Source organism: Oryctolagus cuniculus, chromosome 12 (genome assembly GCF_964237555.1).
Source record: "Oryctolagus cuniculus chromosome 12, mOryCun1.1, whole genome shotgun sequence".
Classification (NCBI taxonomy): Eukaryota; Metazoa; Chordata; class Mammalia; order Lagomorpha; family Leporidae; genus Oryctolagus; species Oryctolagus cuniculus.
This window is the reverse complement of record NC_091443.1, coordinates 26,439,544-26,466,717: the sequence shown is the minus strand read 5'-3', so window position 1 is coordinate 26,466,717 and position 27,174 is coordinate 26,439,544. Positions and strand designations below refer to the sequence as shown.

General features: G+C 45.4%; 2 protein-coding genes and 1 non-coding gene across 5 annotated transcripts; 2 read left to right on the top strand and 1 right to left on the bottom strand.

Annotated features, from left to right (window-relative positions):
• Positions 1-2,449: 2,449 nt before the first annotated feature.
• Positions 2,450-3,716, bottom strand: RPS29 (ribosomal protein S29). Its single transcript, NM_001289812.1, has 3 exons — positions 3,650-3,716; positions 3,335-3,434; positions 2,450-2,555 (listed from the first exon to the last, which is right to left on the bottom strand). Exons 1-3 carry the CDS (start codon positions 3,709-3,711, stop codon positions 2,547-2,549), a joined length of 171 nt encoding a protein of 56 aa, NP_001276741.1. The 5' UTR covers positions 3,712-3,716; the 3' UTR covers positions 2,450-2,546.
• A 223-nt stretch (positions 3,717-3,939) lies between these two features.
• Positions 3,940-4,237, top strand: LOC102723302 (RNA, 7SL, cytoplasmic 1). The gene has a single exon (NR_110379.1).
• A 9,926-nt stretch (positions 4,238-14,163) lies between these two features.
• LRR1 (leucine rich repeat protein 1) lies at positions 14,164-26,448 on the top strand. 3 transcript variants are annotated; one of them, XM_002718227.5, is made up of 4 exons: positions 14,164-14,773; positions 19,080-19,178; positions 22,754-23,475; positions 26,022-26,448. In XM_002718227.5, exons 1-4 carry the CDS (start codon positions 14,576-14,578, stop codon positions 26,260-26,262), a joined length of 1,260 nt encoding a protein of 419 aa, XP_002718273.2. In that variant the 5' UTR covers positions 14,164-14,575; the 3' UTR covers positions 26,263-26,448. The 3 variants fall into 3 exon arrangements, with proteins under 3 accessions (XP_002718273.2, XP_051678768.2, XP_008267844.2); XM_051822808.2 differs by having other exon boundaries at positions 14,477-14,773; positions 19,077-19,178; XM_008269622.4 differs by lacking the exon at positions 22,754-23,475 and having other exon boundaries at positions 14,492-14,773.
• Positions 26,449-27,174: the final 726 nt, after the last annotated feature.

Here is a 27,174-nt window from a genome sequence, read left to right as displayed (position 1 = left end):
TGTGTGTGGAGGATCACATGGTGAGCCAGGAAGCACAGGCCCAGTCCAACCCACTTTTACAGCTCTCAAAAAGAATCACCTTGGAGAGCATTGTTGTGATACAAGCTACCACCTACACATCCCATTTGACCAGCAGTTCAACTCGAAGGTGCTACACTTCTGATCCAGCTCCCTGCTAATTTATCTGAGAAAAACATTAGATGGGTTATGAGCTTAGGCCCCTGTCGGCAACATGGGAGACCCAGGTCCCAGCCCTGGCTATTAAAGCCATTTAAGAGTGAGCCAACAAATGGAACATGTCTCTCCCTCTTTCAAATCTTAAGAAACAAAAACAAAAACAAAAATCACCTTCCAAGGGTAAACCTCCCAGTTAAGTACCATTAGGCCTACCTCCTAACCACCTTGACTTAGCCCTACCCTCCCAGCACTATTAATTCAAATCAACACACCCAAAACTGAGCATCTACCATTAATATACAAGGCATCTTATCCTGTGCTGTGGCAAATATGAAACACAGCTTGATACTGGGGACATTGGAACCAGTGTTATCCTTTAACCTTAGGGTGTGTCGTGAATGTTAAGGGCATAAGCACTGATGTCAGACCAAGTTCAAACCTAGTTTCGTCACTTTGGGAGACTTAGGAGAAATTAATCTCTAAGCTGGTTTCCTCAGCTACATACTGCAGATAATATCCAGTGAAAAGTACTCAGAGTTGAAGTAATGAACCTAAAGCTCTCAGTCTAATGTGATACACAAAAAACTTAAAACAGAATCGTTACCCTAGTTAGCCTAGTAGAGAAGCCAGGCCACCCCATTCGCAGCTTTCCCACTCACCACCATCATACACACAGAGGGTCAGGATGTCCTGCTAAGTGCTTCCCTCCCACAAGCTCCCTAAGGGATCGCTCATGTCTCAGGAGTGAACAGTTCATCACATTGGCCCAGGCTCCTCCAAACAATTCTCAAGACCAAGTCAAACACAGATTTGTCCTAAATCACCAACATGATTCTCCCATTTTCTGTACATCAGCTCAGCTGACCCAGCACCAGATCCAGCCTCACACCAGCTCATCCACTCCCAGAAAACTCCCCTACATTCTCATCTACCTCTTCACCCTGAGAAATCGTCCCTAAACTGCTTCCCCAACAGCAACTGCAGTTTATCATATAATCCTGATACTAAGGGTAATGGTCAGAGCTGGCTTCACTATGAAACTCCTGAAACTTAGGCATCTGTATCCCAACCTTCCAAGAGCTCCTAACATAACAGAAGAGCAACACTTGGAATCTCATTATCATCAAATTCAGGTAACAGAGCCACTATCATTAAGTCGCAGTTTCTTACTCCAGCTTCCCTCTCTTACCTTCCTTTCCATTCAATGCAAATTGTCGGGATCAACTCTCCCTTTACCAGAACACAGCTCAACTCCCAGCTCAAGATTCCCTACTTAGCTTCTAGCACATCAATTTCATGGCTTTCCTCCTTCCACGGAATTTTTTCCCAAAAGGTTCCACCCAGGAGGTACTTGGTAATCTCTGCCTAACAAGCTCTTAACCCAGACATGACTTTCTTCTGGCTTATCCAGCACCTATTTTGAAGTTGTTGAAGGTAACTTTTTATGCACTAGAGATTCCCTAGGCCTGGCACATCAGGAATTCAAATATTCTTAAGAATCTTGTCTGAGTGAAAGAACAGTACTTCTCAAACATGGATACTTATACCACCTAGATATTCCTTTTCTTCAGATACCAATTTAGTAGGGATGGGCCCAAGATTCAGCATTCCTAATTGGATCCCAGGTGATGACAATGTGACAAGTCCAACGTCTAAACTTTCTAATCATTCAAAACTCATTTCATATTAAACATACACCACCAATGTCAAACCCACCACACTACAGCTACGTTTCACCTTTTACTAACCTCCCTAGGTAAACTACTATCTAGACTGTGACTTAATCTGCACTCGCCTACCACTCCAAGTGTCCCAAAATACTGCTTTCCTCAGAAAATACACAACTGCGCTTCACATAAAGCAGGAATCCTACATAATGAACACACTTTTCAACACAACAAAAAACTGCCACTGAGAAAAAAATAAGTCAACTATTTTGAAAACAAATGCATTAAGAACACCCAAGCTTCAGGCGCAGGTGTCTGGTCCGGTGGTTAAGATGTCGGCATCCCCTAGCCAAGGGCTGAGTTTAGTACCAGCTCTACTACCTACCCCAGCTTCCCACTGACACATACCCTGGGAGGCAACAGGCCAACTAGCTAGGTTCCAGGACTGACCCCTCGGCTTTGGTATGCCCAAGCCCTGGCTGTTATGCACACTTAGGGAGCAAACTGGCAGAGAGGAGGTCTCTTCCTTGTACTCTCAACTAAAAAGAAATTAAAAAATACATAAAAAGGAGTTCTTTCCATAATAATTAACTTGCAGTCACTGAAACAGTCATCAACTGAAGTTCTTTATTTTATGTACAGAGAGATGGTATGACTTTCCCATAGCACTGATGTCTTGGAGGATCCATTCAAGGAAATGACTTAGTCCAACTGAAAAAAAAAAAAAAAGATAGAAAGTGAATTATTTAAAATGTTTAAAATCTCAACTTGACTCTCATAAAAGGCGGCTAATTTAAGACTGTTTCAACCCAAACTGTCTACTATCAAGATTTAATTAGCTTAAGATGATACAAGGATTAACAAGTAAATTCTACTAAATACTCTACGCATGACCAATGAAGATTTCATCAAGGAGTCAGCAAGAACAGATTAGCATAGGTTGAATATTCCAAATCTGAAAATAACAAAATCCAAAATAGATTTCTGAGAGCTATCATGAAGCCAAGCAGACATTCACACCTGACTTCACATGACAAGGTCACCAAAATATCGAATTTTAGCAAGTCTTTAAGCCACGTGTACCACACAAAGGAATTTCAGGTACAGCTTTAGGTCCTACCCGTCCAACAGCACACACACGTGTGAACTGCAAACAGGTCTGGTTGCAGGCATTTGGACTAAGATTCTCAACTCGTGCTTAAGGGACTTTCAGGACCAATAAAGGCGTCCAGAGACTCAAAGTCAGTACAATGACGCTAGAAACGTTCTGAGTCACTGTTCAACACACACATCTGACCAGATATAAAATCGAACTTCCAAAGTAAAATCTTCATGGCTGCGTGGAAAGAAACACATGGCTCCTACAACTGGCAGAGCTGGGTCAGAACGCCAAGGGCCCCCACCCTGCGCGGCCGCGACAGCCCGGCTCCAACGCCCACACTAGGGGGCCGCCGCCAGCACCCCCGCTCCCACACGCGGCCCGTGCCTACCTTAATGAAGCCGATGTCCTTCGCGTACTGACGGAAACACTGGCGGCACATGTTCAGCCCGTATTTCCGGATCAGGCCGTGCCGGTTTGAGCAGACGCGGCTGTAAAAAAAAGGAGAGATGACAGGTCTCGCAAGCCGCAAAAGCCATCCAGCCCTCCGAGCGCCGGCCGGAGCCCACCCGAGGCCTGAAATGGCGGAAGGTGCAGCTCCCATTCGGCCTCCTCCGCGCGCCGCCGGCGACCTCCCCCAGTAAGGGTTCTTGGCCCCCTCGCATCCCACGGCAACCCTTCCCGAGTGCCACAGCGCATGTCTCACCAAGAGCGGGAACCCTGGCCGAATTTTCGCGGGTGGCTCCAGTAAAGCTGCTGGTGGCCCATCTTGCTTTCACGAGCGCAACGAGGCAAAAGGAAGGAGAGACCGCACGCATGCGCTCTTTCAACCTTAGAGCGACACGGCTTACCCAGAATGCAGTGCTGAAAGATGACGCGTGCGCAATGGAGCAACATTGGCTGGATTGAGCGGCGAACTGAGAGGCTCTGAGTCGCTGGGGTTGGTGACGTCACCGGGCCTCAGCCTTTAGTATGCTCTCGGCGCTGCCGACGCTCGCCGGGCGCGGTGGCGCGCGCCTGTAGTCCCAGCTACTCGGGAGGCTGAGGCCGGAGGATCGCTTGAGTCCAGGAGTTCTGGGCTGTCGTGCGCTATGCCGATCGGGTGTCCGCACTAAGTTCGGCATCAATATGGTGACCTCCCGGGAGCGGGGGACCACCAGGTTGCCTAAGGAGGGGTGAACCGGCCCAGGTCGGAAACGGAGCAGGTCAAAACTCCCGTGCTGATCAGTAGTGGGATCGCGCCTGTGAATAGCCACTGCACTCCAGCCTGGGCAACATAGCGAGACCCTGTCTCTTTTGACTTCCGAGGAAGTAAATTTTGAGAAAATGAATGATTTTACTCTATTGATTGAACCTTTGGCGTACCTTTAATTAAAATTTTACGCCTAAAAAGAACTTTTTACCTTGACTCAGCACTGACACCTACTGGGACAGACTGACAAAACAGCTCAAAATCAGCTGTAATAATCAGACTGAACGGTAGGAGTATCTTTTCTGTTTTGTTCAACAGAATCCGTTTGCGATTGTTTTTTAAATTAACACACTCCCCCAGGAAATACACTTACACCATTCCAGAAAAAAAGAATGCAAGTCTCCTTAGCCCTTGTTGTACGTGTTTTCTCTAAATATAACTGAATTTAATGGGAGAACAAGAACTGTGCATGGCTTGAACCAGATAGCTTGATACTAAAAGAACTATGGCACAAAAAGCAGATCTCTAAGATGTCGAAGTTCCACGTAGTCATAAATAAGGTTTCTGGAAACCTAACATTGTACACGGTTTTGAAATCAAAGCTTGAACTACAAGTATAAAATGCAGCACAGGGCACAACAGTTCAAGAAACTTTTATGCGTAAACTTTTATATTAGGTTTCTGTGTACATACATAATACAATACTTCTTAAAGTTTGTTGTTTCAGGATTCTAGTGGGTTTCTTCTACCCGGTCTTTAAGTTAGGCCCTGTGTTATATGATGAAAGGGAGAGAAATTTTAAAACCAAATATGACTTGAGTTGTGCTCTCAAAACTTGCAAATCTGTTGTAGAAAGCAGAATTCTCTCAAAGAATTCTTCCAGTTAACTTTTGTGCCTCGATGACATGCATACAACTAAATATGCAAGATGTTCTATGACCAAGAACAGATGTTTTCACGAATTAGGAGAGGAGCAGAGAAGAGAGAAATTCCACCTTGGAGTACATGTGGGGGCCTTTGAGACAGACATGAAAGAATGGGATTTCTGCAGGCAGCGCTTTATGGAAGGGAACACCTGGCAAAAAGCGGCATTTGGAAAGGCTTGGGGGTTGTGAACAACCTGGCAAGAAGATGCACAGAGGCCTATTGACAGGCAAACCTATAAAGGTATTTTATTCTAAAGCCCGACTGTGGAAGGGTCCCATGCCTTGCTTCTACAACTTTCATGGAAATGTAAATCGATTGCTTATATAGGATTTCCAAAGTCTATCTTTACCCAAAAAATGGCTAGGAGCAGACATTGACCTAGCTGTTAAGACCTCAGTTAAAACACCAGCACCCCAGGTTACACTACCTGAATTTAAGTTCTGGCTCCCTTCCTGACTCCAGAAGACTGTGGACACACACCTTGGGAAGCAACAGGTGGTGGATTGCAAGGGAGACCTGGATTGAGTTTTCTGGCTCCCAGATTCAGCCTGGAAGCCCCAGCCATTGCAGGTATTTGGAGAATGAACCAGCAGGGGAGAGCTCTGTTTGCCTCGCTCTCACTCTCTCTCCTTCTCAAAAAATAAATATTTTAATGAAACAAGCCTTTTAAGACAGTCCCCAGCATCATACCAGCAGCCACCCAGCAATTACGTGGGAATAAGGAGCCGTGGACAGAGGTCACATTCCCTCGGCTGCTACCAGGATCCTTTTGAAAAAAAATTTTTTAAGAAAATCTGACATTTTCCCACTTACAGCCTCCTCAGACCTTTCAGAGTTGCTCTGTTTAACTATTAAAAGATAATTTTTCCAAAATAAATTCCCTCAATGTGATGGTTAATTTTATGATGTCACCTTGCTTGGATTGAGGAACACCTGGGAGCCTGGAAAACTGTGATTTGGGGTGTCTGCGTATAGCTGCATCCTCAGCTTCTTGGTTCTGAGGCCCTCAGACTTGGACTGAGCCATGCCATCTGCCTCCGGGGCCTCCACCCTGTAGCGGATCTGTCAGGTGCATTATCACGTAAACCAATTCCCCTAACAACACCCTGTCATATATCTACGTACATATCTTACTGATTCTGCCTCTGCAGAGAACCCTGGCTGATATAAAAATACTTTCAATACTCTGATATATGATCCTTTGAGCATAAGGTAGTAAGAGGGAAAGAAAGACAAGAAGCAATTTATTACATTTGGACAATCTTAAACTATCTTGGTTTTTTAAGTAGTAGTTAAAAAAATGTTCATTCTGGTGTATATGTTGTTGTCCTTGATAGATAGTGCAAACTAGATCTCATCATACTTCTTCTTGGTTTTAGGATAAAATGACAGACACCATCTATCTCAACCAATGGGATTACCAATTTCTTTTTCAATAAGAAAGCTGACAACAAAGCATTAAAAGTTCATTTTAACCCAGTGTTTGTTATAAAGATCTTTTAGCTTAATCCCATACTCTTCTTAAAATTTCCTGGTTCTCTTCTATACTTATACTTGGCTTTTAAATGCTTCTTCAGGAACACTGCTATTGTTTGGATATGGGCCAATTTTGTTTTCCCCAACCCCCAAAGCATCCATGGAAAAGAGGCTTGGTCCCCAGAGTGGCAGTGTTGGCACCTGCTGTGGATCCTTCAGGAGGCAGAATTTGGTGGGAGGTTCTTAGGCAGTTTTCACAAGGGTTGTTATAAAGGCCCATCCTGTCTCCCTCTCTGCTTCCTGCCTCAAGAATGTGACACACGATGTGACTGCTGGTCTGATCACATTTCTGCCATTATCATCTACAGCTTGCCATCCACCAGGGGGCTCTCTCACCAGGACTCAGCCAATGCAAGTATCATGCCCTTGAATTCCACAAAATTGAGCTAAACAAGCCTCTTTAGTTCATAAGTAGCATGTGTCAAATACAAATACATTTTCCTAATATAATATTTATTGGGTTTGAGTTTCTCTCTTTTAATACAGTAAAGTACAAAGTAAAAATACACTTTAATCTCCTTGCCCAGATGTTTATTTTTGAAAAAATGAAATTAATACACTTACATAATTGAAACATTCTAACAAAATAATACAAACCACATCATGTTTTTTAATTTAAGCACATTGGAATGATCTCTTTTAAGACTATTTTTCAGAGGTGCGGGTGTGTGAAAAAAAAAAAAGACTATTTTTCAAAGTATCTTCCATTTTCTTTCTTAAATTGTTCTTACAATCATCTGGATCACAAATCTATAATTTTATCACTCAAAGACCTGCATCTTGAATTATCTTCAGTTTCAGAACTTTTAGAGATAGAATTTTATCTCTTCTTTAAATCACAAAAAAAAAAATCTATTTTTGCCAAAGAGCTTTCGGCTACATGTTTTGCATGCCCAGCTATTACAATGTGTATGTCAGTCCAATACCCTACTTCTTTCCAGTTTATGACAGTTCATTAGTGATTTAATTGACCGTTTTCAAATATTTATTTATTTGAAAGGAGAGTTATAGAGAGGTGCACAGAGAGAGAGAGAGGTCTTCCATCCACTGGTTTACTCCCCAGATGGTCACAATGGCCAGAGCTGCCCTTATCCAAAGCCAGGAGCCAGGAGCTTCTTCCGGGTCTCCCATGCAGCTGCAGGGGCCCAAGGACTTGGGCCATCTTCCATTGCTTTCCCAGGCCACAGCAGAGTTGGATCAGAAGTGGAGCAGCCGGGACTCGAACCAGCGGCCATATGGGATGCTGGCCCCCGAGGTGACAGCTATATCTGCTACCCCACAGCACCAATTCTACCCTTTTTTAAAAGTCCAATGTTTAAGTATCAGTGTGTGCATGTGTATCTATATCCATTTAAAACAAATGTTAATAGTTTAACTATACACTTGAAAATAAAACACACATATATGCATACATTAAATATACTTTTTAAAGTCTTAGACCCCTGTGTCCATACTCTCCCTGCCCAGATCAAGTCATCCATTCTAGGGAAAATCTCCTTTTTCTTCTGAGAGGCAGACACAGAAAGAGACAGAGGGGTTTTGTCTCTGTCTCTCCTCTCTCTGTCTGCTTTTCAAATAAATAATTCTTAAGAAAAAAAATAAAGAATAAAGACAGAGAGAGAGCACACACTCCCACCCAATGTTCTTCAAATGCTCCCAACCTTTGGGGCTGGAGCCAGAGGTAGGAGCCACAAGTCAATCCAGGTTTCCCACATGGCTGGCAGGAATCCAATCCCACGTTCTATCACTGCTGCTTCCCGGGGTCTGCATTAGCAAGAAGCCAAAAACAGAAGCTGGGCCCGAGAATCAAACCCAGACACTCCAATATGGGACTCAGACATCTTCACTGGTACCTCAAACACTGGGTCACACGTTTACTCCTGGGGAATATCTTAAAGAAATAATCTGGAGCCCAATGGTGTGGTGTAGTGGGCAAAGCTGCCACCTGTGGTGCAGGCATCCCCTATGGGGGCTGGTTTGAATCCCGGCTGCTCCACTTCCGACCCAGCTCTCTGCTGTGGCCTGGGAAGGCAGAGGAAGCTGGCCCAAGTCCTTGGGCCCCTGCACCCATTTGGGAGACCGGAAGAAGCTCCTGGCTCCTGGCTTTGGATTGGCCCAACTCCACCATTGTGACCATCTGGGGAGTGAACCAGTAGATGGAGGACCTCTCTCTTTCTCTCTGCCTCTCTCTAACTCTGCCTTTCACATAAATAAATCTAAAAGAAAGAAAGAAAGAAAGAAAGAAAGAAAGAAAGAAAGAAAGAAAGAAAGAAAGAAAGAAAGAGAGAGAGAGAGAGAGAGAGAGAAAGAAAGAAAGAAAGAAAGAAAGAAAGAAAGAAAGAAAGAAAGAAAGAAAATATAGCAATATTTGGAATAGGGTAACTCAAAACCTCTCTTGCTGTGCCACCCAAACATTTTGGATGAAATATGACGGATTTATGGGTCAGTGTTGTGGCACAGCAAGTTAAGCCACCACCTGCACATGGGTGCCAGTTTTTATCCCAGTTGCTCAACTTCTGATCCAGCTCCCTCCTAATTTCCTGGGAAAAGCAACTAAAGATGGCCCCTGTATTAGGGCCCCTGCTACCTATGCAGGAGATCCAGATGAAGATCCTGGCTCCTGGCTCCTGGCTCTGGCCTGGCCCAGTCCTGCTGCAGACATCTGGGGAGTGAACCAGAGGATGGAAGATCTCTCCCTCTTTCTCTCTCCCTCTCTCTCTAATTCTGCCTTTGAAATAAATAATAAAATATTTTTAAAAAGAAATATAATACGTTTTAAATTAGTGTAGAGTTGACCTTCCAAGAAAGGAGGATCTCAATGCCCACGTCCTAAGCAGGGCCTTCGTGCAGCCAGGACACAACCTGAGTTCTGCCCCTGTTCCTGTGAGTCCTTTCCCCTTAAATTCTACATGCTTGCTTCAAAACCAGCTGAGGTAAGTGAGGATACCCAGTGTAAAGGACAAATTTTACCAGTGCCCTGGTAAAGAGAAAAGCAGGAAGCTGTTCAAAGGTTTCTTTGTTTCAGTCTACTAAGAACAAAACATTTGGATACACTCTAGCATGTCAGATCCAAGTATTTCAACTGTTAAAACCACCCAGCTGACCAAGAAAAAGGGGGTAAGTGGCACAAGGTCTCAAACACTGATGTTTGTCTATTTTTAAGTCTACTTAATAAAATAACTTTATTTAAAATATTGTGGGGGGGGGGTCGGCGCTTGGCATAGTGGGTAAGGCTGCCACCTGCAGTGTCAGCATCCCATGTGGGTGCCAGTTTGAGTCCTGGCTGCTGCTCCACTTCCAACCCAGCTCTGCTATGCCCTGGGAAGCAGCTGGCCCAAGTCCTTGGGCCGCTGCACCCGCATAGGAGACCTGGAAGAAGCTCCTGGCTTTGGATCCGCGCAGCTCCTGCCGTTGCGGCCATCTGGGGAGTGAACCAGCGGATGGAAGGCTCTCTCTGTTTCTCTGTAACTTTGTCTTTCAAATAAATAAATAAATGTTTTTAAAAATAAACTGTATCTTGGGAATCACAACTTGTTTTTGAAAATTTTACAATTAGGAAGAAACATTTTGGGCAGTGCAAACCACTGTCTCATGCTAAAATCATCAGTGAATTGTTATGTAGCTCTCATGTATTTAGATGAACATTTATTTACTGAATCCACGGCTCAACAACCTGGTAACACCAAAGAAAGCTTTAAGGCTTTGGGGTGGGGGTATTCTTGATATCTTTGCATGTCTATTTAAAATAACAATGTTTTTACAAGATTTAAGATTTCCCTCGCTCTCAGCTAAATCTAGAAGTCCAACGTATGCTAGTACTTTAGGCTGGTGTTTTATTATTTTCTTCTATGTCATTTCCTACTCAAATAATAGAAGTAACTCCTAGAGTTTCACGGTTTCTGAACATTGTAGTCTTTGTAGTCATGAGATTAACGGTTGCTAAATGCTGACTGGTGTCCACACTACTAGATGTACATGCAAGAACACGAAACAGCGGGAGAGTAACTGTCATTCTCATCACTAAGTTTTTTAGGACGCAGAATCAACGGGTAACACTTTGTTAGGGTCTAAAAAAAAGCCCACCACCCAAGGAACGACTCCAAGAGACTTTTTCTCTCATGCAACCAGCAAAGGGTTAAATTTATTGATCCAACATGTTGGGGCCCTCTGACAAGGACAGAGGAGCAGTGAGGAACTACAGCATAGGGTTTATAAAGGCAAAAACCGCAAAATCGGGAGGAGGGAGAGAATACACGGTTGCTAAGCGGTTGCTAAAATCTTACAATCAGCAATTATGATTTTAAGACATAGACAAATCACATCTTCATTATTAGCCCAGGTAACCCAGGTGCAACCTTTCTACTTTTAAGCTTGAGCAATCATGCTAGGGGGTTTTTGTGCGTTGCCAAGGGTGGTGTAGTGCACTGCTATTGTCCGACTATTTGAGATCATAGTTTCAGACCCGAGTCTCATGGTGGGGGGGTTGCTTTCCCAGAATGCAGTCTCAAGTGCTCCAAAATGGAGTCCCTACTGTCAAGGTGCTACTTTACTCTGTCTTATTTTCACAGCTGCACCAGGAAGGTTTAAACCTGTAAGCTTAAGCTTAACTTTTGACACTCATACATATACAATTTTAACTCTTCATTCCCCACTCCTTGTTGTGAGGATCTCTAATCTTAGAGATTATTCGTTTTTGTCTCTTTTAATGTGACATATTGTTGTCTTACAACCATGAGTTTAATATTTTTAACTTGTTTCCACACGAAGGTGATGAGTCTATTTAACACACAAGGTCCTATGGTTACAATTAGGAGTAGAACAATTAAGGGTCCTGTTAGGGCTGACAGTAGAGTAGTAAGCCACGGGGACCGGCTGAACTATGACTCAAACCATCCCTGTTGAGTTTCCCTCTCCCGTTGCCGTTTTTTCAGTCGTTTTTTGAGTTTGGCCATGGAGTTTCTAACCACCCCAGTTTAGTTGACATAAAAACAACATTTTTTTTTTTTTTTTTAGGGCCGCGCATAACCCACCCCCATGAAAATGAGATTCAACCCCCGCCTGTTCTGTAATACTGAAATGCAGATACTGGGCTGCATCTGGGAGATTGTGGAAGATTTGTCAGGCAGAAGGGGCGGGCATCTCCACCTGGCAGGTTATCAGGTAGAAGGGGGCAGGGCAGGATGCAAAGGCCAGGCTGCCCGTGAAACATTGTCAGGATGACTGAGATGCAGATGCATATGCTGGACACATTAGGCCTTTATGTCACACACACATAAGCTCATAACTGACTTTCTGCCTAATATTTTCCCCTCAAGAGGTAATACCCAAAATTCTTCTTTGGGATTATGGATGGAGTTCCGTTTTCTGTAACTTCTTCGAAGCTGGCATGTGGGCGTCGAGGGGGATTTGGGTATTTCCTCTTGCTACCTGTCTTATGGTGTGCAACAGTGGCCTTGGAAAGACTGTGTTGCTCGGTCCAGAGGGCTGCTCAAGTCGTCCAGTGGAATGGGCTGGAAGTCTTGCCTGATGACCATTTGGAGTTCAACAGCTTTTAGTCTGTTAGAGACAAAACGAACAAGGGCATTAAAAACACACGGTGCAAAGAGAAGCATCAAGATTGCAGAAGTTAGCGGGCCAAGGAGAGGAAATAGCCAGGATTTCCATGACCAGATGTCAGGCCAGAAATCCCAGCTCTGCTTGGCCTGGTCCTGGAGCTGTTTGGCTTTTTCCAGGAAAAGTACAAATCTGGGTTTGTGCCTGTCTAGTCTGATTGACCCAGAGACAATTTTTTTTTTTTTTTTGATATTTAGTAGCCAGTTTTGCTAGGAAGTTAAGCCAATGTACAAGACTAGAGTCTCAGGCTGGGAAAAGGACAGACTAATGAATTATTTACATTTAACCATTTATATTATGGATTATTGTGCACACCCCTTAAGAGATAGGCCCTTTAAGTCCTCAGTGAGGACCTGTTCAAATCGGTGTAGGGCTATCTGAGTTAGCTGTTACCGAAAGCCCTGTTTTTAGGAACTGGCAGGGAGGGCTTTCTAAGCTTAATGTTATTGGATAGACTTTTAAGGCCTGGCTGGGTGTGTGAGGCCCAGACCTATCCATGGGGTGCTGGAAGAGAATTGAAAGAGATGCAAATCTCCTTTAAGGGAGGCACCCTGTTGACTTGCATTACATGGATGGACTAGGAGGAGAGCTGAATAGGAGGCTGATGGAAATAGGCAACTTGCATGTCACTGACCCTAGGCCATCCCCTCAATAGCAGTGGCTGGAGCTGGAAGCTGGGCAGAGGCTGGGCAGAGCCAAAGGCTTTTTAGCTCGGGGCCACAGGGTCAGCGGTTCTGAACCAGGAGTCCTTCGACACCCAGGGCAGTTCCGTGTCCAGTGGCCGTGCTCTTGGCAGGGCTGACAGAAGGCATTTGCTGTCATGACAGCTGCTTGCCCAATGCCCTGTCTCCTTATATCAGCAACAGGTGCCATTTGGGGTGCACTGGCCTTGCTGGGTCTCCTTGATGGCAATCACCGTGTAAAGCAGCCATTGATTGGTCTGTTGCCTATCCTCTGCTGCTAGCTTGCTCCTCACTTTTCTGGTCTCTAATAAAGTAGACCAAGGAGGCAGCCTCTATGATGTCAGTCAAGGGGGTGCTTAACCCAATCCTGATTTTTGGAGATTTTTTTAAATATCAGGGTGAGCTAGAAAAACTATGGTCATGGGCAAATTCTGACACTTAGTATTTTCCTGCGAGTTAAGACCGTGCCCATGAGGAGAACTATGACTCTTTAGGTAAGATTAACTGTGGTGACCTGCTTGCATACTTTGAGGTCGTCAGTGTAACTTTTTACACCGAAAAATTGATCTAGTTGTTACATTATTTTATAGTTCAACCTTTTTTGTTGTTGTTGTTGTTGTTTGGGGCCCTATACTGTGGGCAGGCATTATTACAGAAAAGGTCAGTCATCCCTTACATAAGGTCTGGGGATCAAACCGTACATCACAGTGGAGAGTCCTGCAGAACAGTAGTAACTTCCCTTCTGGAAGAGAAAAGAGGAGAAGTGAGGCAGTGAGTTGGGTCTCTAGCCTGACTTTTTGGGCTTTTAGATTTAACTGGCAGTTTAACCAGTGTTTACTGTGTAGCCTGACTTAGAGGAGAAATTGTGGCAGAGGTCTCTGCCATTCTTTGGCTTCTGGGTATTTACCGTGTAGCCTGTGGACACTAGAGCTTTCTTGTGTTTCTGGAACCCAGTTTTCTAGCATCTGCCACATAACCATAACTTAACAGAGACAGTAGAGTACACAATGGATTAACATGAATTTTATGTCTCTTGTTGTCGAATAAACCAGAAATAAAAAAAACCTTGTATATAAGAGTTTACATAATTTAGGATTATTTAACAGAGTCAAAAAAAGAGCTTACAGGACCTAACTCTAGAAATGGCAGAGTAACCGAATAAGCAGACACTGTTAAAATAGGCATTACAGTTTTTGCAAAAACAGATTTTAAGATTTATGATTTAGACCATTTTTAGATATTTACTAATACAGAGGGATACAGAGGGATCCCTGTCTTCCTTCAGGAAACCCAGGGGCCCGACGCATGAAACGCAAAAACCTCACGAATCTGCCCCAAACCGTTAACAGCCACCCTCGGCTCCCACGCGCTGCGGGGAAAGGACCTTGAGCCCCTGCCAACTGCCGGTTTCCAAGAGTGCAAGCCCGGCTGTCAGACTTCGGAGCCCGCCACGCCCCTGAGGAAGACTCGGTCCCGCAAGGGAGTACGGACGCCGCCGGCCGCGCGGGACTCGAGGGGCCACGCGCCTGGGAGAGCCCGGGACGCGGGTGCGCCCGGCGGACAGGCGCATCCGCGGGCAGCCCGCGCGCTCGAGGACCCCGGCGGCGGCGGCGGCGGCGCGGGGTGGCGGGAAGGAGGAAGTTTGAAAGTCGTGGGGCCGAGTTGTCTCTGCTGGGGCGAGATGAGGCTGCATTGCGAGGTGGAGGTGGTCAGCCGCCACTTGCCGGCCTTGGGCATGAGGAACCGGGGCAAGGGCGTCCGAGCCGTGTTGAGTCTCTGTCAGCAGCCGCGGTCCCGGGCCGGGGGCGAGCCGGGCGATCGCCCCCGAGCCTGCCTGCTCATCTCCACCCTGAAGGACAAGCGTGGGACCCGTTATGAGGTGCGTGGAGGGGGCAGCAGGGGCCGTGGTCAGCCAGGCGATCGGAGCGAGAGGCGGCCGCCCTCGAGCCCCGCGCGCTCGTCTAACTCCGCGGTGGGGTGGGGTCTGCCTTGGGGGGCTTCCAGGGCTCTGGCCCCGAGTCGCGCCACCCTGGGACCCCGAAGGAAGAGGGCTTGGGGGAGTGCAGCTTTTCGTGAGTTTTCTGGTTCGTTTCTGCCGCTCGGGATCCCAAGTGTTGCTGTGCAGCCGCCCCGCCCCTTAAAGCCTGTGAATTTCAGCCTGCGTGAGTCAGGTGTGAATGAAGCAGCTGTCGCTGTTGGGGGAACCCTGAGCTAACTGCACTTAGCCTGTGTGCATTCTGTTTGTCACGGAGTCTTTTCCCCAGTTTGTTTTTCACAGGAGCCCCTGGGGTCAGTAGCCCAGCTTAGTTCAGCAGCGAAACGGCGATGCTTTGGGTTGCATCTTGACTTTTTTTCTTTTTTCAAGTTGTTGGTTATTGTCCTTTTATTTCCCTCCTTAAAATATTGCCCTGATTTCTTAGGTCCACAGCATTTGGTGCTTGAAGAGCAACAGTAAATTCTCTAGAGGCTATTGGAAGTTTACAAAGAATTTTTAAGAGCAGAAGATTTATAAAATTCCTTTTCCTCCATATCCAGCCATTGTGTGGTTCTGTGAAAACGACTGGAATACTTTTGCGTCCCCAAATACAGCCGCGAGGGGGCACTTCACCACCCACCCTTGTATCCAGCTCCTGACTGGATTGAAAGGGTTTCTGAGATGGTTTCTTTTACAGTGTTATATTCCACACTGGACATTTGTAGTTGAGGAAATGGAATGTTACTGTGTCATTGAGAGCCACCTAATTTTTTTTTTTTTAATATTTATGTATTGGGGCCAGCGCTGTGGCAGAGCAGGTTAAGCTGCCACTGCAGTACTGGCATCTTATATGGGCACCAGTTTGAGTCCTGGCTGTTTCACTTCCGATCCAACTGCCTGCTAATGCACCTGGGAAAGCAGTGGAAGATGGCCCAAGTGCTCGGGCCCCAGCCCCCACATGAGAGACCTAGAAAAAACTCCTGGTTCCTGGCTTCAGACTAGCCCGGCCCTGACTGTTGTAGTCATTTGGGGAGTGAACCAGCAGATAGAAGATCTCTCTCTGTAATTCTTTCAAATAAATAAATCAATCTTTAAAAGAAAAAAAAGAAGCCCAGTTTACTTACGCCATCCTTGCTGCGTTCTCAGGAATGCTGGCATCAGGACCTAGAGCTGAGATTTGAACCCAGGCGCTCTGATGTGGGACACGGGTTGCTTAGCTGATAGACTAAATGTCTGCTTCCCTAGTGGGGATTCTGAAGACTGACTGACTTACCTGAAAGGCAGTGTCACAGAGATCCTCCAGCCGCTTCTCTGCTTCCTGAATGGACGCAACAGCTGGGGCTGCGCCAGGCTGAAACAAGGAGATGGGAACTCCTTCCAGGCCCCCAACGTGGGTGATGGGAACCCAAGCACTGGGACCATCATCCACCTCTTCCCTGGCACAGGATCAAGGAGTAGCCAGGACTTGAACTGGGAATCTGGTGTGGGATGCAGCCCTCCCAGGCAGCTCCTTAACCCACTGTGTCTCAACACCACCTCTCCTAGTGGAGATTTTAATCAAAATTTGGTAGTAAACCTTGAAGGTTTAGGCACAATACTCAGGACGTCGTGGATGCTAAATGAATTTAGGTGGCACTAGGGTGGACCCTGAAGAATGGGTGTTCATACTAAGTGAAGGAAATACTTAGGGATTCTTTCTTGTTATACCCTCTGCTTTGCTGCTTCATGTCTTTAGCTACCAGCCGTCTGACTGTGACTCCTAAATCTATGTCCTCGCCCTTAACTTCGAACTAGAATTTAGTGTCTACTGGAAATGTCTTAAGTTTTTATTTATTTGAAAGAGACACCTATAAATATCTTCCATTTCCAGATGCCTGCACTAGCCAGGCTGGGCTAGGCCAAAGACAGGAGCCCAGAACCCAATCCAGATCTCTGTAGGTCACAGGGACCCAAGTACTTGAGCCACTCCCTGCTGCTTCCCAGGGATTGCATCAGCAGGAAACAGGACTCATACCAAGGCACTCTGATATGGGATGTGGGTGTTCCAGGTGGCATTGCAACTGCTGCACCAAATGCATTCCCTCTGGGAATCTAATTGGATTGTTGCAGCATTTCAAATTCATAATACCTGGATATTAATTTTTCTTGCCACACCCAAATCTGCTTTTCTGACAGTGTTCTACATCCACATCCAGAAACCTTAAGCCCTTGTGTTCCCACATGCAATATGGCATTGAACCCTTTTAAACTGACTTTCTAAATATGTTTCAGATTTGTGTATTTCCTTCCATTTCACCTGCGGTCTAAGCCACACCCTTCCTGGCTTGTCTCGTAAGGGATCTCTTTGACTCTCTCTCTCTCTCTCTTTTTTTTTTTTTTTTTTTTTGACAGGCAGAGTGGACAGTGAGAGAGAGAGAGACAGAGAGAAAGGTCTTCCTTTGCCATTGGTTCACCCTCCAATGGCCGCCGCGGCCAGTGCGCTGCGGCTAGCGCACCTTGCTGATCCAATGGCAGGAGCCAGGTGCTTCTCCTGGTCTCCCATGGGGTGCAGGGCCCAAGTACTTGGGCCATCCTCCACTACACTCCCTGGCCACAGCAGAGAGCTGGCCTGGAAGAGGGGCAACCGGGACAGAATCTGGTGCCCCGACTGGGACTAGAACCCGGTGTGCTGGTGCCACAAGACAGAGGATTAGCCTAGTGAGCCGTGGTACCGGCCTCTTTGATTCTCTTGTCCTGCTCTCCGGCCCATCCTCACTTTCCCCCAGAGTTCGTGCTTTATTCCATGCAGTTGAGGGAAATGTTTTTTAAGAACATTTATCGGGGCCAGAACTGTGGCACAGCGGTTGAAAGCCCTGGCCTGAAGTGCCGGCATCCCATAAGGGCACCGGTTCTAGTCCTGGCTGCTCCTCTTCTAATCCAGCTCTCTGTTATAGCCTGGGAAAGCAGTAGAAGATGGCCCAAGTCTTTGGGCCTCTGCACCCATGTGGGAGACCCAGAGGAAGCTTCTGTCTCCTGACTTTGGATCAGCTCAGCTCTGGCCATTGTGGCCATTTGGGGAGTGAACCAGCAAATGAAAAACCTGTCTCTCTGTCTCTACCTCTCTCTGTAACTCTTTCAAACAAATAAAAATAAATCTTAAAAAAAAAAAAAAAAAAAAAAAAAAAAAAAAAAAAGAGGAGAGACAGAGAGAGAGCTGCCACCTGCTCATTCACTCCCCAAATGGCTGCAACAGCCAGGACTGGGCCAGGCCAAAGCCAGGAGCCAGGTTCCACGTGGGTGCAGGGGCCCAAGCACTTGGGCCATCTTCCACTGCTTTCCCAGGCATATTACTGGGGAGCTGGATTGGAAGTGGAGCAGCCAGGACTCCAGTTGGCACCCATATAGGAATGCAGGCTGTGCTTTAATATGCTGAGCCACAGCACCAAGCCCCTATTTTGATTTTATTTGAGAGAGACATCTCTTCCATCCACTGGTTCACCCTTCAAATGCCCACAAAATAGCTGGGGCTGCGTCAGGCTGAATCTTAAGTACCTGGAATTCAGGTCAGGTCTCCCATGTGGATGGCAGAGACTCAAATGCTGAGCTGTCACCAGCTGCCTCTCAGGGTACACATCAACAGGAAGCTGGAATCGGAAGTCAGGCCAGGACTCAAACCCAGGAATTCCAAAATGGCGTGCAGGTGTCTCAAGTGACTTTTTAGCCACTGCACCAAATGCCTACCCCAAGAGGATTTTTTTTAAATATTTTTTATTTTCATCTACTTGAGAGGCAGAGCGACAGAGGTCTTCCACCTGCTGGTTCGCTCCCCAAAGGCCTGCAACAATCAGGGTTGGGCCAGGCTGAAGCCTGAGGCTTAAACTCAGTCCAGGTCTCTCCCACATGTGTGGCAGGGACCCCAACTATTTGAGCCATCACCTGTTGCCTTCTAGAGTGTACATTATGACGAAGCTGAAATCAAAAGTGGAGCTGGGGGCCTTCAAACCCGAGTACTCTATTATGGGATGCAGGTGTCCAAAGCTACATCTTCATTGCTGCACCAAATGCTGGGCTCACACAAAAATGCTAAAACTTGAAAGCCTAAAACACCCCACTTAAGGACTGAGAACCAGACCCAAGCCTGACAGAGTGACTTGCACATTCTAGTTGCTATAAATGTTATTGCATAACACTACCTAGTTTTGTCCCTTTTTTTCTCGTTGATTTTAAGCAGCTGAAGGAGAACATTGAGCAGTTCTTCACAAAATTTGTGGATGAAGGGAAAGCAACTGTTCGGTTGAAGGAGCCCCCTGTGGATATCTGTCTAAGTAAGGTATGGATTAGAACCATGAATAGTTAAGGTGCTTAGCTGTGTTTTCTTTAAAGAAGTCTGAGCATAGTGATACCATGTATAGCTTACTGGGCCTGGGCTGTTGCAGGTGTGTTGAGGATGTGACGGCACAAGAGACAGCCTCTTAAATGTGCTGTGTGCCTTGTAAAGGGCGGAGTCTGTCTAAGTAAGGCTCTCAGGATAGTTAGAGAAAGTAGGTTTGCTTCTGTGCCGGAGATGGAATCTTAACGGTGTTTGACTGAAACTATAAAGCAAGTAGCACAGGTCTACATTTTTGCCAGCTAAACCTCAGGTTCCAATTTGATGGAAGGAAAGGAATAAAATGCATCTTTTCAAAATTTTTTAAAATATATTTACTTTTTTTCTTCCCATTTATTTGAAAGGCAGAAGTTTTCCATCTGCAGGTTCCATGTTTGCAACAGCCAGGGCTGGGCCAGTCTGAAACCAGGAGCCTGGGCCCCATCTAGGTTCTCACATGGGTGGCAGGAACCCAAATCCTATCACCTGTTGCCCATCAGGGTCCACATTAGCAGGAAGCAGAGCCTGGACTTTAACCCAGGCACTCCAGTAGGGAATCTAAGTATCCCAAGTGATGTCTTAATTGCTGGGCCAAACACTTACCTCTAGAATTAATTTTCTTTTTTTTTTTAAGATTTATTTGTAAAGAGAATAACACAGAAAAAGCAGTCTTCTAGCCTCTAGCTCATTCCCCAAATGGTCACAACATCTGGGGCTGGGACAAGGTGAAGTCAGAAGTGGAGAGCTCCACCCAGGTCTCCCACATGTGTGGCCCAGGCCCCAGCAGTTGGGCCATCATCCACCATCTTCCCAGGCAGATTAGCAGGACGTTGGATAAAAAGCCAAGCACTTCCGATGTAGGATATCATTTTCCTAAGCAGTGGCTTTTTTTTTTTTTTTTTTTTTTTTTTTTTTTTTTTTTTTTTTTGACAGGCAGAGTGGACAGTGAGAGAGAGAGACAGAGAGAAAGGTCTTCCTTTGCCGTTGGTTCACCCTCCAATGGCCGCCTTGGCCGGCGCGCTGCGGCTGGTGCACTGCGCTGATCCGATGGCAGGAGCCAGGTACTTCTCCTGGTCTCCCATGGGGTGCAGGGCCCAAGTACTTGGGCCATCCTCCACTGCACTCCCTGGCCACAGCAGAGAGCTGGCCTGGAAGAGAGGCAACCAGGACAGAATCTGGTGCCCCGACTGGGACTAGAACCCAGTGTGCCAGCGCCGCAAGGCGGAGGATTAGCCTAGTGAGCCGCGGCGCCGGCCAAGCAGTGACTTTAACCTATTGTGCCAGTATACCAGCCCCTTGTCTTGTAATTAAAAAAAAAAAAAAAAAAAAGATTTATTTATTTATTTTGAGAGCCAGTTACAGGGAGAGAAGGGAGAGACAGAGGGGGAGTGAGATCTTCTGTCTGCTGGTTCGTTCCCCAGATAAGGCAGTGCCTGGAGCCAGGAGCTTCATCAGGTCTCCCACATAGGTATCAGGATCCCACACACTTGGCCATTTTCTGCTGCCTTTCCCAGGCCATTAACAGTCTGTTGTCATCCTGTATTTCTAGTCCTTTCCTGCTCTCCTCAGCCCTCACATTCCAACAAAACAAGATCACTCGTCCTTCACTATACATTTTACACAGCTCCAAAAGCGTCGTAAGATGCTAGCTGTTTTTATAGATGACTTAATTTAAATGCCATTTTGTTAGTGGTTTCTCCATCTCACTGGGGACAGTCTCTCTTGCTTTATGTGCTCCTTTCCAGAGGGATGTCACTTTGTATGACTCTAGTCTTTGTGAGTGGCACCCTGGGTAGTTTACAGTACACGGCTTCCAGCGTGGCCTATCCCAGAGGCAGTTAAGGTTCTGGTCAGTTCTTCCTAAACTCAAGTCTCACATGGAACCTGTCTTTATTTTATACTTTTATGCTTCTGCCTTTGAACAGTTTTTATTCCCCTTTATAGAACAGTTTTACTTAGAATGTATATTCTAAGCATTCTCAATGTAATTTTTTAAGGTTTATTTATTTATTTGAAAGTCAGAGTTATAGAGAGGCAGAGAGAGAGAGAGAAGTCTTCCATCCACTGGTTCACTTCCCAGTTGGCTGCAGTGGCTGGAGCTGGGTGGATCTGAAGCCAGGAGCTTCTTCTAGGTCTCCCACACAGGTGTAGGGGCCCAAGTCTATCTTCTTCTGCTTTCCCAAGCCATAGCAGCCTGCAGAAGTGGAGCAGCCAGGACTTGAACCCATGCCAGTATGGGATGCCGGCACTGCCGGTGGCGGATTTACCACTACACCACAGCAACGGCCCCAGTTATTTACTGCCTTTCAAGTAAATAACTAAATGTTTTTTATAAAGTTTTTGAAAAAAAAAAAAAAAAAAAAAAAAAAGGCAGTTGCCCAGAAAGAAAGAGCAAGAGACAGAGAGGGAGAGAGAGAGATGGGGCTGGCATTATGGCACAATGGGTTAAGCCACAATGCAGACATCCCATACAAATGTCAGTTGGAGTCCCGGCTGCTCTGCTTCCAGTCCAGCTCCCTACTAATGCCCTGGGAAAGCAACAGAAGACGACTCAAGTGCTTGAGTTACTGCCACCCATGTAGGAGACCTGGATGGAGTTCCAGACTCCTGGATTCAGGCTGACCCAGCCCTGGCCATTGTGGCCATTTGGGGAGTGAACCAGCGGATAGAAGATCTCTGTCTCTCCCTCATCTCCCAAACTTTGCCTTTCAAGTAAAAAAAATAAATAAAATCTTTAAAAAAGAGAGATCTTCCATCCATTGATTCATACTTCAAATGGCCACAATAGTAGGGTTGGGCCAAGCTGAAGTCAGGAACCAGGAACTGCATCTGGGTCTCCCGTGTGATTATAGGAGCCCAAGCACTTGGCCATTCTCTGCTGCATTTTCAGGCACATTATCAGGGAGCTGGATCAGAAGTGAAGCAACCAGGACTCAAACTGGCACTGTCTTGGGATGCCAGCATTGCAGGCAGTGGCTTAACCCCTGCCTCACAACACTGGCTTCTCAAAAAGATCTAAGCTGAAATGTCCAAAATCTTTTTTTTTTTTTTTTTTTTTTTTTTTGACAGGCAGAGTGGATAGTGTGAGAGAGAGACAGAGAGAAAAAGGTCTTCCTTTTGCCATTGGTTCACCCTCCAATGGCCACCACGGCTGGTGCGCCACCCTGATCCAAAGGCAGGAGCCAGGTGCTTCTCCTGGTCTCCCATGGGGTGCAGGGCCCAAGCACTTGGGCCATCCTCCACTGCTTTCCCGGGCTACAGCAGAGAGCTGGCCTGGAAGAGGGGCAACCGGGACAGAATCCGGCGCCCCAACCGGGACTAGAACCTGGTGTGCCGGCGCCGCTAGGTGGAGGATTGGCCTATTGAGCCGCGGCGCCGGCCCCAAATTCTAAAACATTTCTGATTTACAGCCAATTTCAATAAGTGATTGTATCACCTTCACATATATCACTCTCCAGAATTCCTTATGGGAAGAATTAGCATATATGTATTATCTAATGTGGAATTTGCAGTTGTACAACTTACTTTTATTCATTCAGGCCAACTCCAGCAGTTTAAAGCAGTTCCTTTCAACTGTGAGACTGGCTCATAGAGGCTGTGAAGTTAATGCACAACTTTCAACACTCACTCCAGTGAAGACTTCAGAATTCGAAAAATTTAAAACTAAAATGGTTATCACATCCAAAAAGGACTATCCTTTAAGCAAGAACTTTCCGTATTCTCTGGAACATCTTCAGACTTCTTATTGTGGGCTTGTCCGAGTTGATATGCGTATGCTTTGCCTAAAAAACCTTCGGAAATTAGACTTGAGTCACAACCGTATAAAAACGCTTCCAGCTACGATTGGAGACCTCATACACCTTCAAGAACTTAACCTGAATGACAATCACTTGGAGTCGTTTAGTGTAGACTTGTGTCAGTCTACACTCCAGAAGTCTCTTCGAAGCTTGGATCTCAGCAAGAATAAAATCAAGGCACTCCCTGTGCAGTTTTGCCAGCTCCGAGAGCTTACGGATTTAAAACTGGATGATAATGAATTAATTCAGTTTCCTTTCAAGATAGGACAACTAACAAACCTTCGATTTTTGTCAGCAGCTCGAAATAAGCTTCCATTTTTACCCAGTGAGTTTAAAAATTTATCCCTTGAGTACTTAGATCTTTTTGGAAATACTTTTGAACAACCCAAAGTCCTTCCAGTTATAAAGCTGCAAGTGCCATTAACTTTGTTAGAGTCTTCTGCACGGACCATACTTTGTACTAGGTAAGATTTTAATGCCAACCTAGGTTTCTCATCAAACTGTTCCTTATCATAGCTCACACACTCCATTCAGCTCACTGCCCTGGTGTCATTCCAGAAAGGTCTCACCTGTCCACCCCATCTAAAGGATTATTCCCTACCTACCTACATTGTTTGATTGTTTTTTTTTTTTTTGGTCATAGGATCTATTACTTGAGCTTATAAATTTTTGAGCATTTGTTTATTTGCTGTCAGTTTTCCCTACTAAAATGAAAGATCCGTGTCGGCATGGACTTTCTTTTATTCTCCACTATTTCTATAGAGTCTAACATGTAGTATACTTGTCCTGGCATAAATCAGCCACTTAATATGTACTTGAATAGGGGTAGGTATTGTGGTATTGTGGCAGGTTAAGCCCCTACTTGGGGCTCCCACGTTGTATATCAGAGTGCTGGTTTGAGTCCCGGCTGCTTAGCTTCTCATCCAGCAGATGATGGCTCGAACACTTGAGTCCCTGCCACACATGAGACACTCAGAATTCTGGGCTCCTGCCTTTGACTTGGCCCAGCCCCATCTGTAGTGGCCATTTGAGGAGTGAACCTACAAATGGAAGATGACTCTTTCTCTTTGTCTTTCCCTTTCATCACCCTGCCTTTCAAACAAACAAATAAATCAATCTTTTAAAAAAAAAGATGTTAAATGAATGAATGCATTTGAATGAATGCATTGCTTTTTGAAGTGTAGTACTCTGATCTGCATCATAAGCATCACCTAGGAACTTGTCAGTGATGCAAGTACTTGGGCTACACCTCAGACCTACTAAGTCATGAGACGGGTGTAGCTGTGTGTTTCATTTTTAAAGATTGGTTTTATTTATTTGGAAGGCAAAGTGACAGAGAAAGATCTTCTATCTGTTGGTTCACTCCCTAAATGCCTGCAATGAAGCCAAAGTTTGTAACTGTATCAGGGTCTGTCACATGGTTGGCAGGGGACCAGATACTTGGGCCTTCACCTGCTGCTTTCCCAGGTGCATTAGCAGGAACTGGATTGGAAATGGGACATCCAGGATGCAAACTGGCACTCCAGTATGGGATGCTTGTGTTACAGGTGGTGGCTTAACCCAGTGCATCACAATGCCAGCTCTTCTAGCTGTGGTTTAATAAGTCCTGATTCTGATGCACCCTAAAGTTTGAGAACTCCAATCTGCCATAGTGGTCAAGTGAGTAGTCTCTGGAGTCAGACTTGGTTTTGATCCCTAGCCTTAGTCCTTTGTGTGATATTAGCAATTTATTCAACCTTTTTGAATCAGTTTTCTCATTTGTGACACAATACCTACTTTACAAAGTTGTGAAGATAATTGAGCTAATCTAAGTTCAAAGCATTGGGCAGATACTAGGGTTCAGTAGCTGCTGATTCTTTCTCTCTGGTGTTGAACACTGACCACGGTTGTTTTCAGTGACACTCTGAACTCCAATTATTCCTTTTGTTCATGTTTCTTGCATGTAGGTATAGAAGCTAAGATGTGATCCAAATGGTAGGAATATCATATATATTTTTTTAAGATTTATTTATTTGAAAGGCAGAGTTATAGAGAGAGAGCTTCCATCTATTGATTCATTCCCCAAATGTCCACAACAGCTACGGCTGGGTTAGACCAAACCAAGAAGCCAGGAGCTTCTTCTGGGTGCAGGGGCCCAAGCACTTGTACCATCTTCTACTGCTTCCCCAGGCACATTAGCGGGGAGCTGGATCAGAAGTTGAGCAGCCAGGGCTTGAATCAGTGTCCATATGGGATGCCATCATCACTGGCGGCGGCTTAACCCGCATCACCACAACACCAGCCCCATAGAGGAGCTTTTAAATAATATGCTAGATATATAGAGGCCAGTGGGTTAAGCTGCCACCTGCGATGCCAACATCCCACATGGGCACCAATTTGAGTCTCAGCTGCTCTATTTCCGATACAGCTCCCTGATCAAGTACCTGGGAAAGATGGCTCAAGTCCTCAAGCTCCTGCACCCACATCGGAGACTGGATAAAGCTCGTGACTCCTGGCTTCAGCCAAGCTCAGTCCTGGCCATTGAGGCCATTTGGGAAATGAACCAGCAGATGGAAGATCTTTCTCCCTTTCTGTGTCTCTGTAACTCTGCTTTTCAAATAAATAAATGTTTATAAAAAGGGAGCAAGGAGAAATACAGATTCCTAGAGTTAACCTCAGTCCCACTGTTTCAGAATCTCTAGGTTGCTTATTATTTGTTAGGTATTTGAAGTATACATAAAGGAAAGATGACTTTTTCATTCCTGTTTAGTGGGTTATCCTATTAAGTGGCCATGCTGAAAGATATTTTATTGAATGGCATATAGACCATCTTTTAAGTTCACAATATTCCATATGCTGTTTTTAAGTATATTTTCCCCATTCTTACCAGATAAAACAATATAAGTCATTAAGTGATCATTTTATTTTTCCATCATTGTAATTCAGTGTCCTTATGATTCCTGTCCTGATACTTGAAGTTATGAATCTAGTAACATATTATAAAATATTTTTAAACATTTTTTTCCAATAGGATTCCATATGGCTCTCATATCATTCCTTTCCATCTTTGCCAAGATTTGGATACTGCAAAAACCTGTGTTTGTGGAAACTTCTGTCTGCGCTCCTTCATTCAAGGGACTACTACCATGAACCTACACGCTGTTGCTCACACTGTGGTCTTAGTAGATAATATGGGTGGTACTGAAGCACCTATTATCTCTTACTTCTGTTCTCTAGCCTGTTATGTAAATTCATCTGATATGTTAAAGTAACAAATAACACCACAAAAAAGTTCATTCACTTAGAGATTATGTAAGATTCATTCATTATTTAACAGTGTCAAATTGGAGAAAGGGAAGCTTTTTGTATACTTGCTTGAGAGGAAGACTATGTCACTCTACCATTTTAAGTCATTTGGTTCTGAACTTTTAATTTCATTAAAGCAAAATTTACTTTTATTGTGGGGTTAAGTTTTGTTTTTGTGTTTTAAACATTTATCTGTTTGAGAGGTTCTCTGATCCACTGGGTCAATCCAAAGCCTGGAGCCAGGAGCTTTTTCTGGGTCTCCCATGTGGGTGCAGGGGCTCAAGTACTTGGGCCATTTTCCACTGCTGTCAGAGACACATTAGCAGAGAAATGGATCAGAAGAGGAGCAGCTGGGACATGCACCGGTGCCCATATGTGATGCCGGTGCAACAGGCAGAGGCTTAACCTCCTGCGCCACAGCCCCGGGGTTAAGTTTTTAATCTATCTGTTGCACTTGTGTGGATTTCAGCCTAAAGTTTCCAGGATAGATAGGGGTTATCCATTAAGCAGATGTTGACCCTTCAGTCACTCTGATTGTAAGAATTTTCTTACCAGCTTTCCTCCTTAATTTCAATTAAAGATAGTGAGTTTGGGGGCCAGTGTTGTGAAGCAGAGGGTTAAGCCACTGCTTACTGTGCCGGCATCCCATATCTGAGTGCTGGCCTGCTTCTCATCCAGCTCTCTGCTAATATGCCTGGAAAGGCAGTGGAATATAGTCCAAGTACTAGGGCCCCCGCCATGCAAGTGGGAGACCAGAATTGAGTTCCTGGCTCCTGGCTTTGGCTTGGCTCAGGCCCAGCTATTGAGGCCATCTGGAGGGTAAACCAGATCTCTTAATCTCCCTATCTCTCTTCCTCTCTCACTGCCTTTCAAAATAA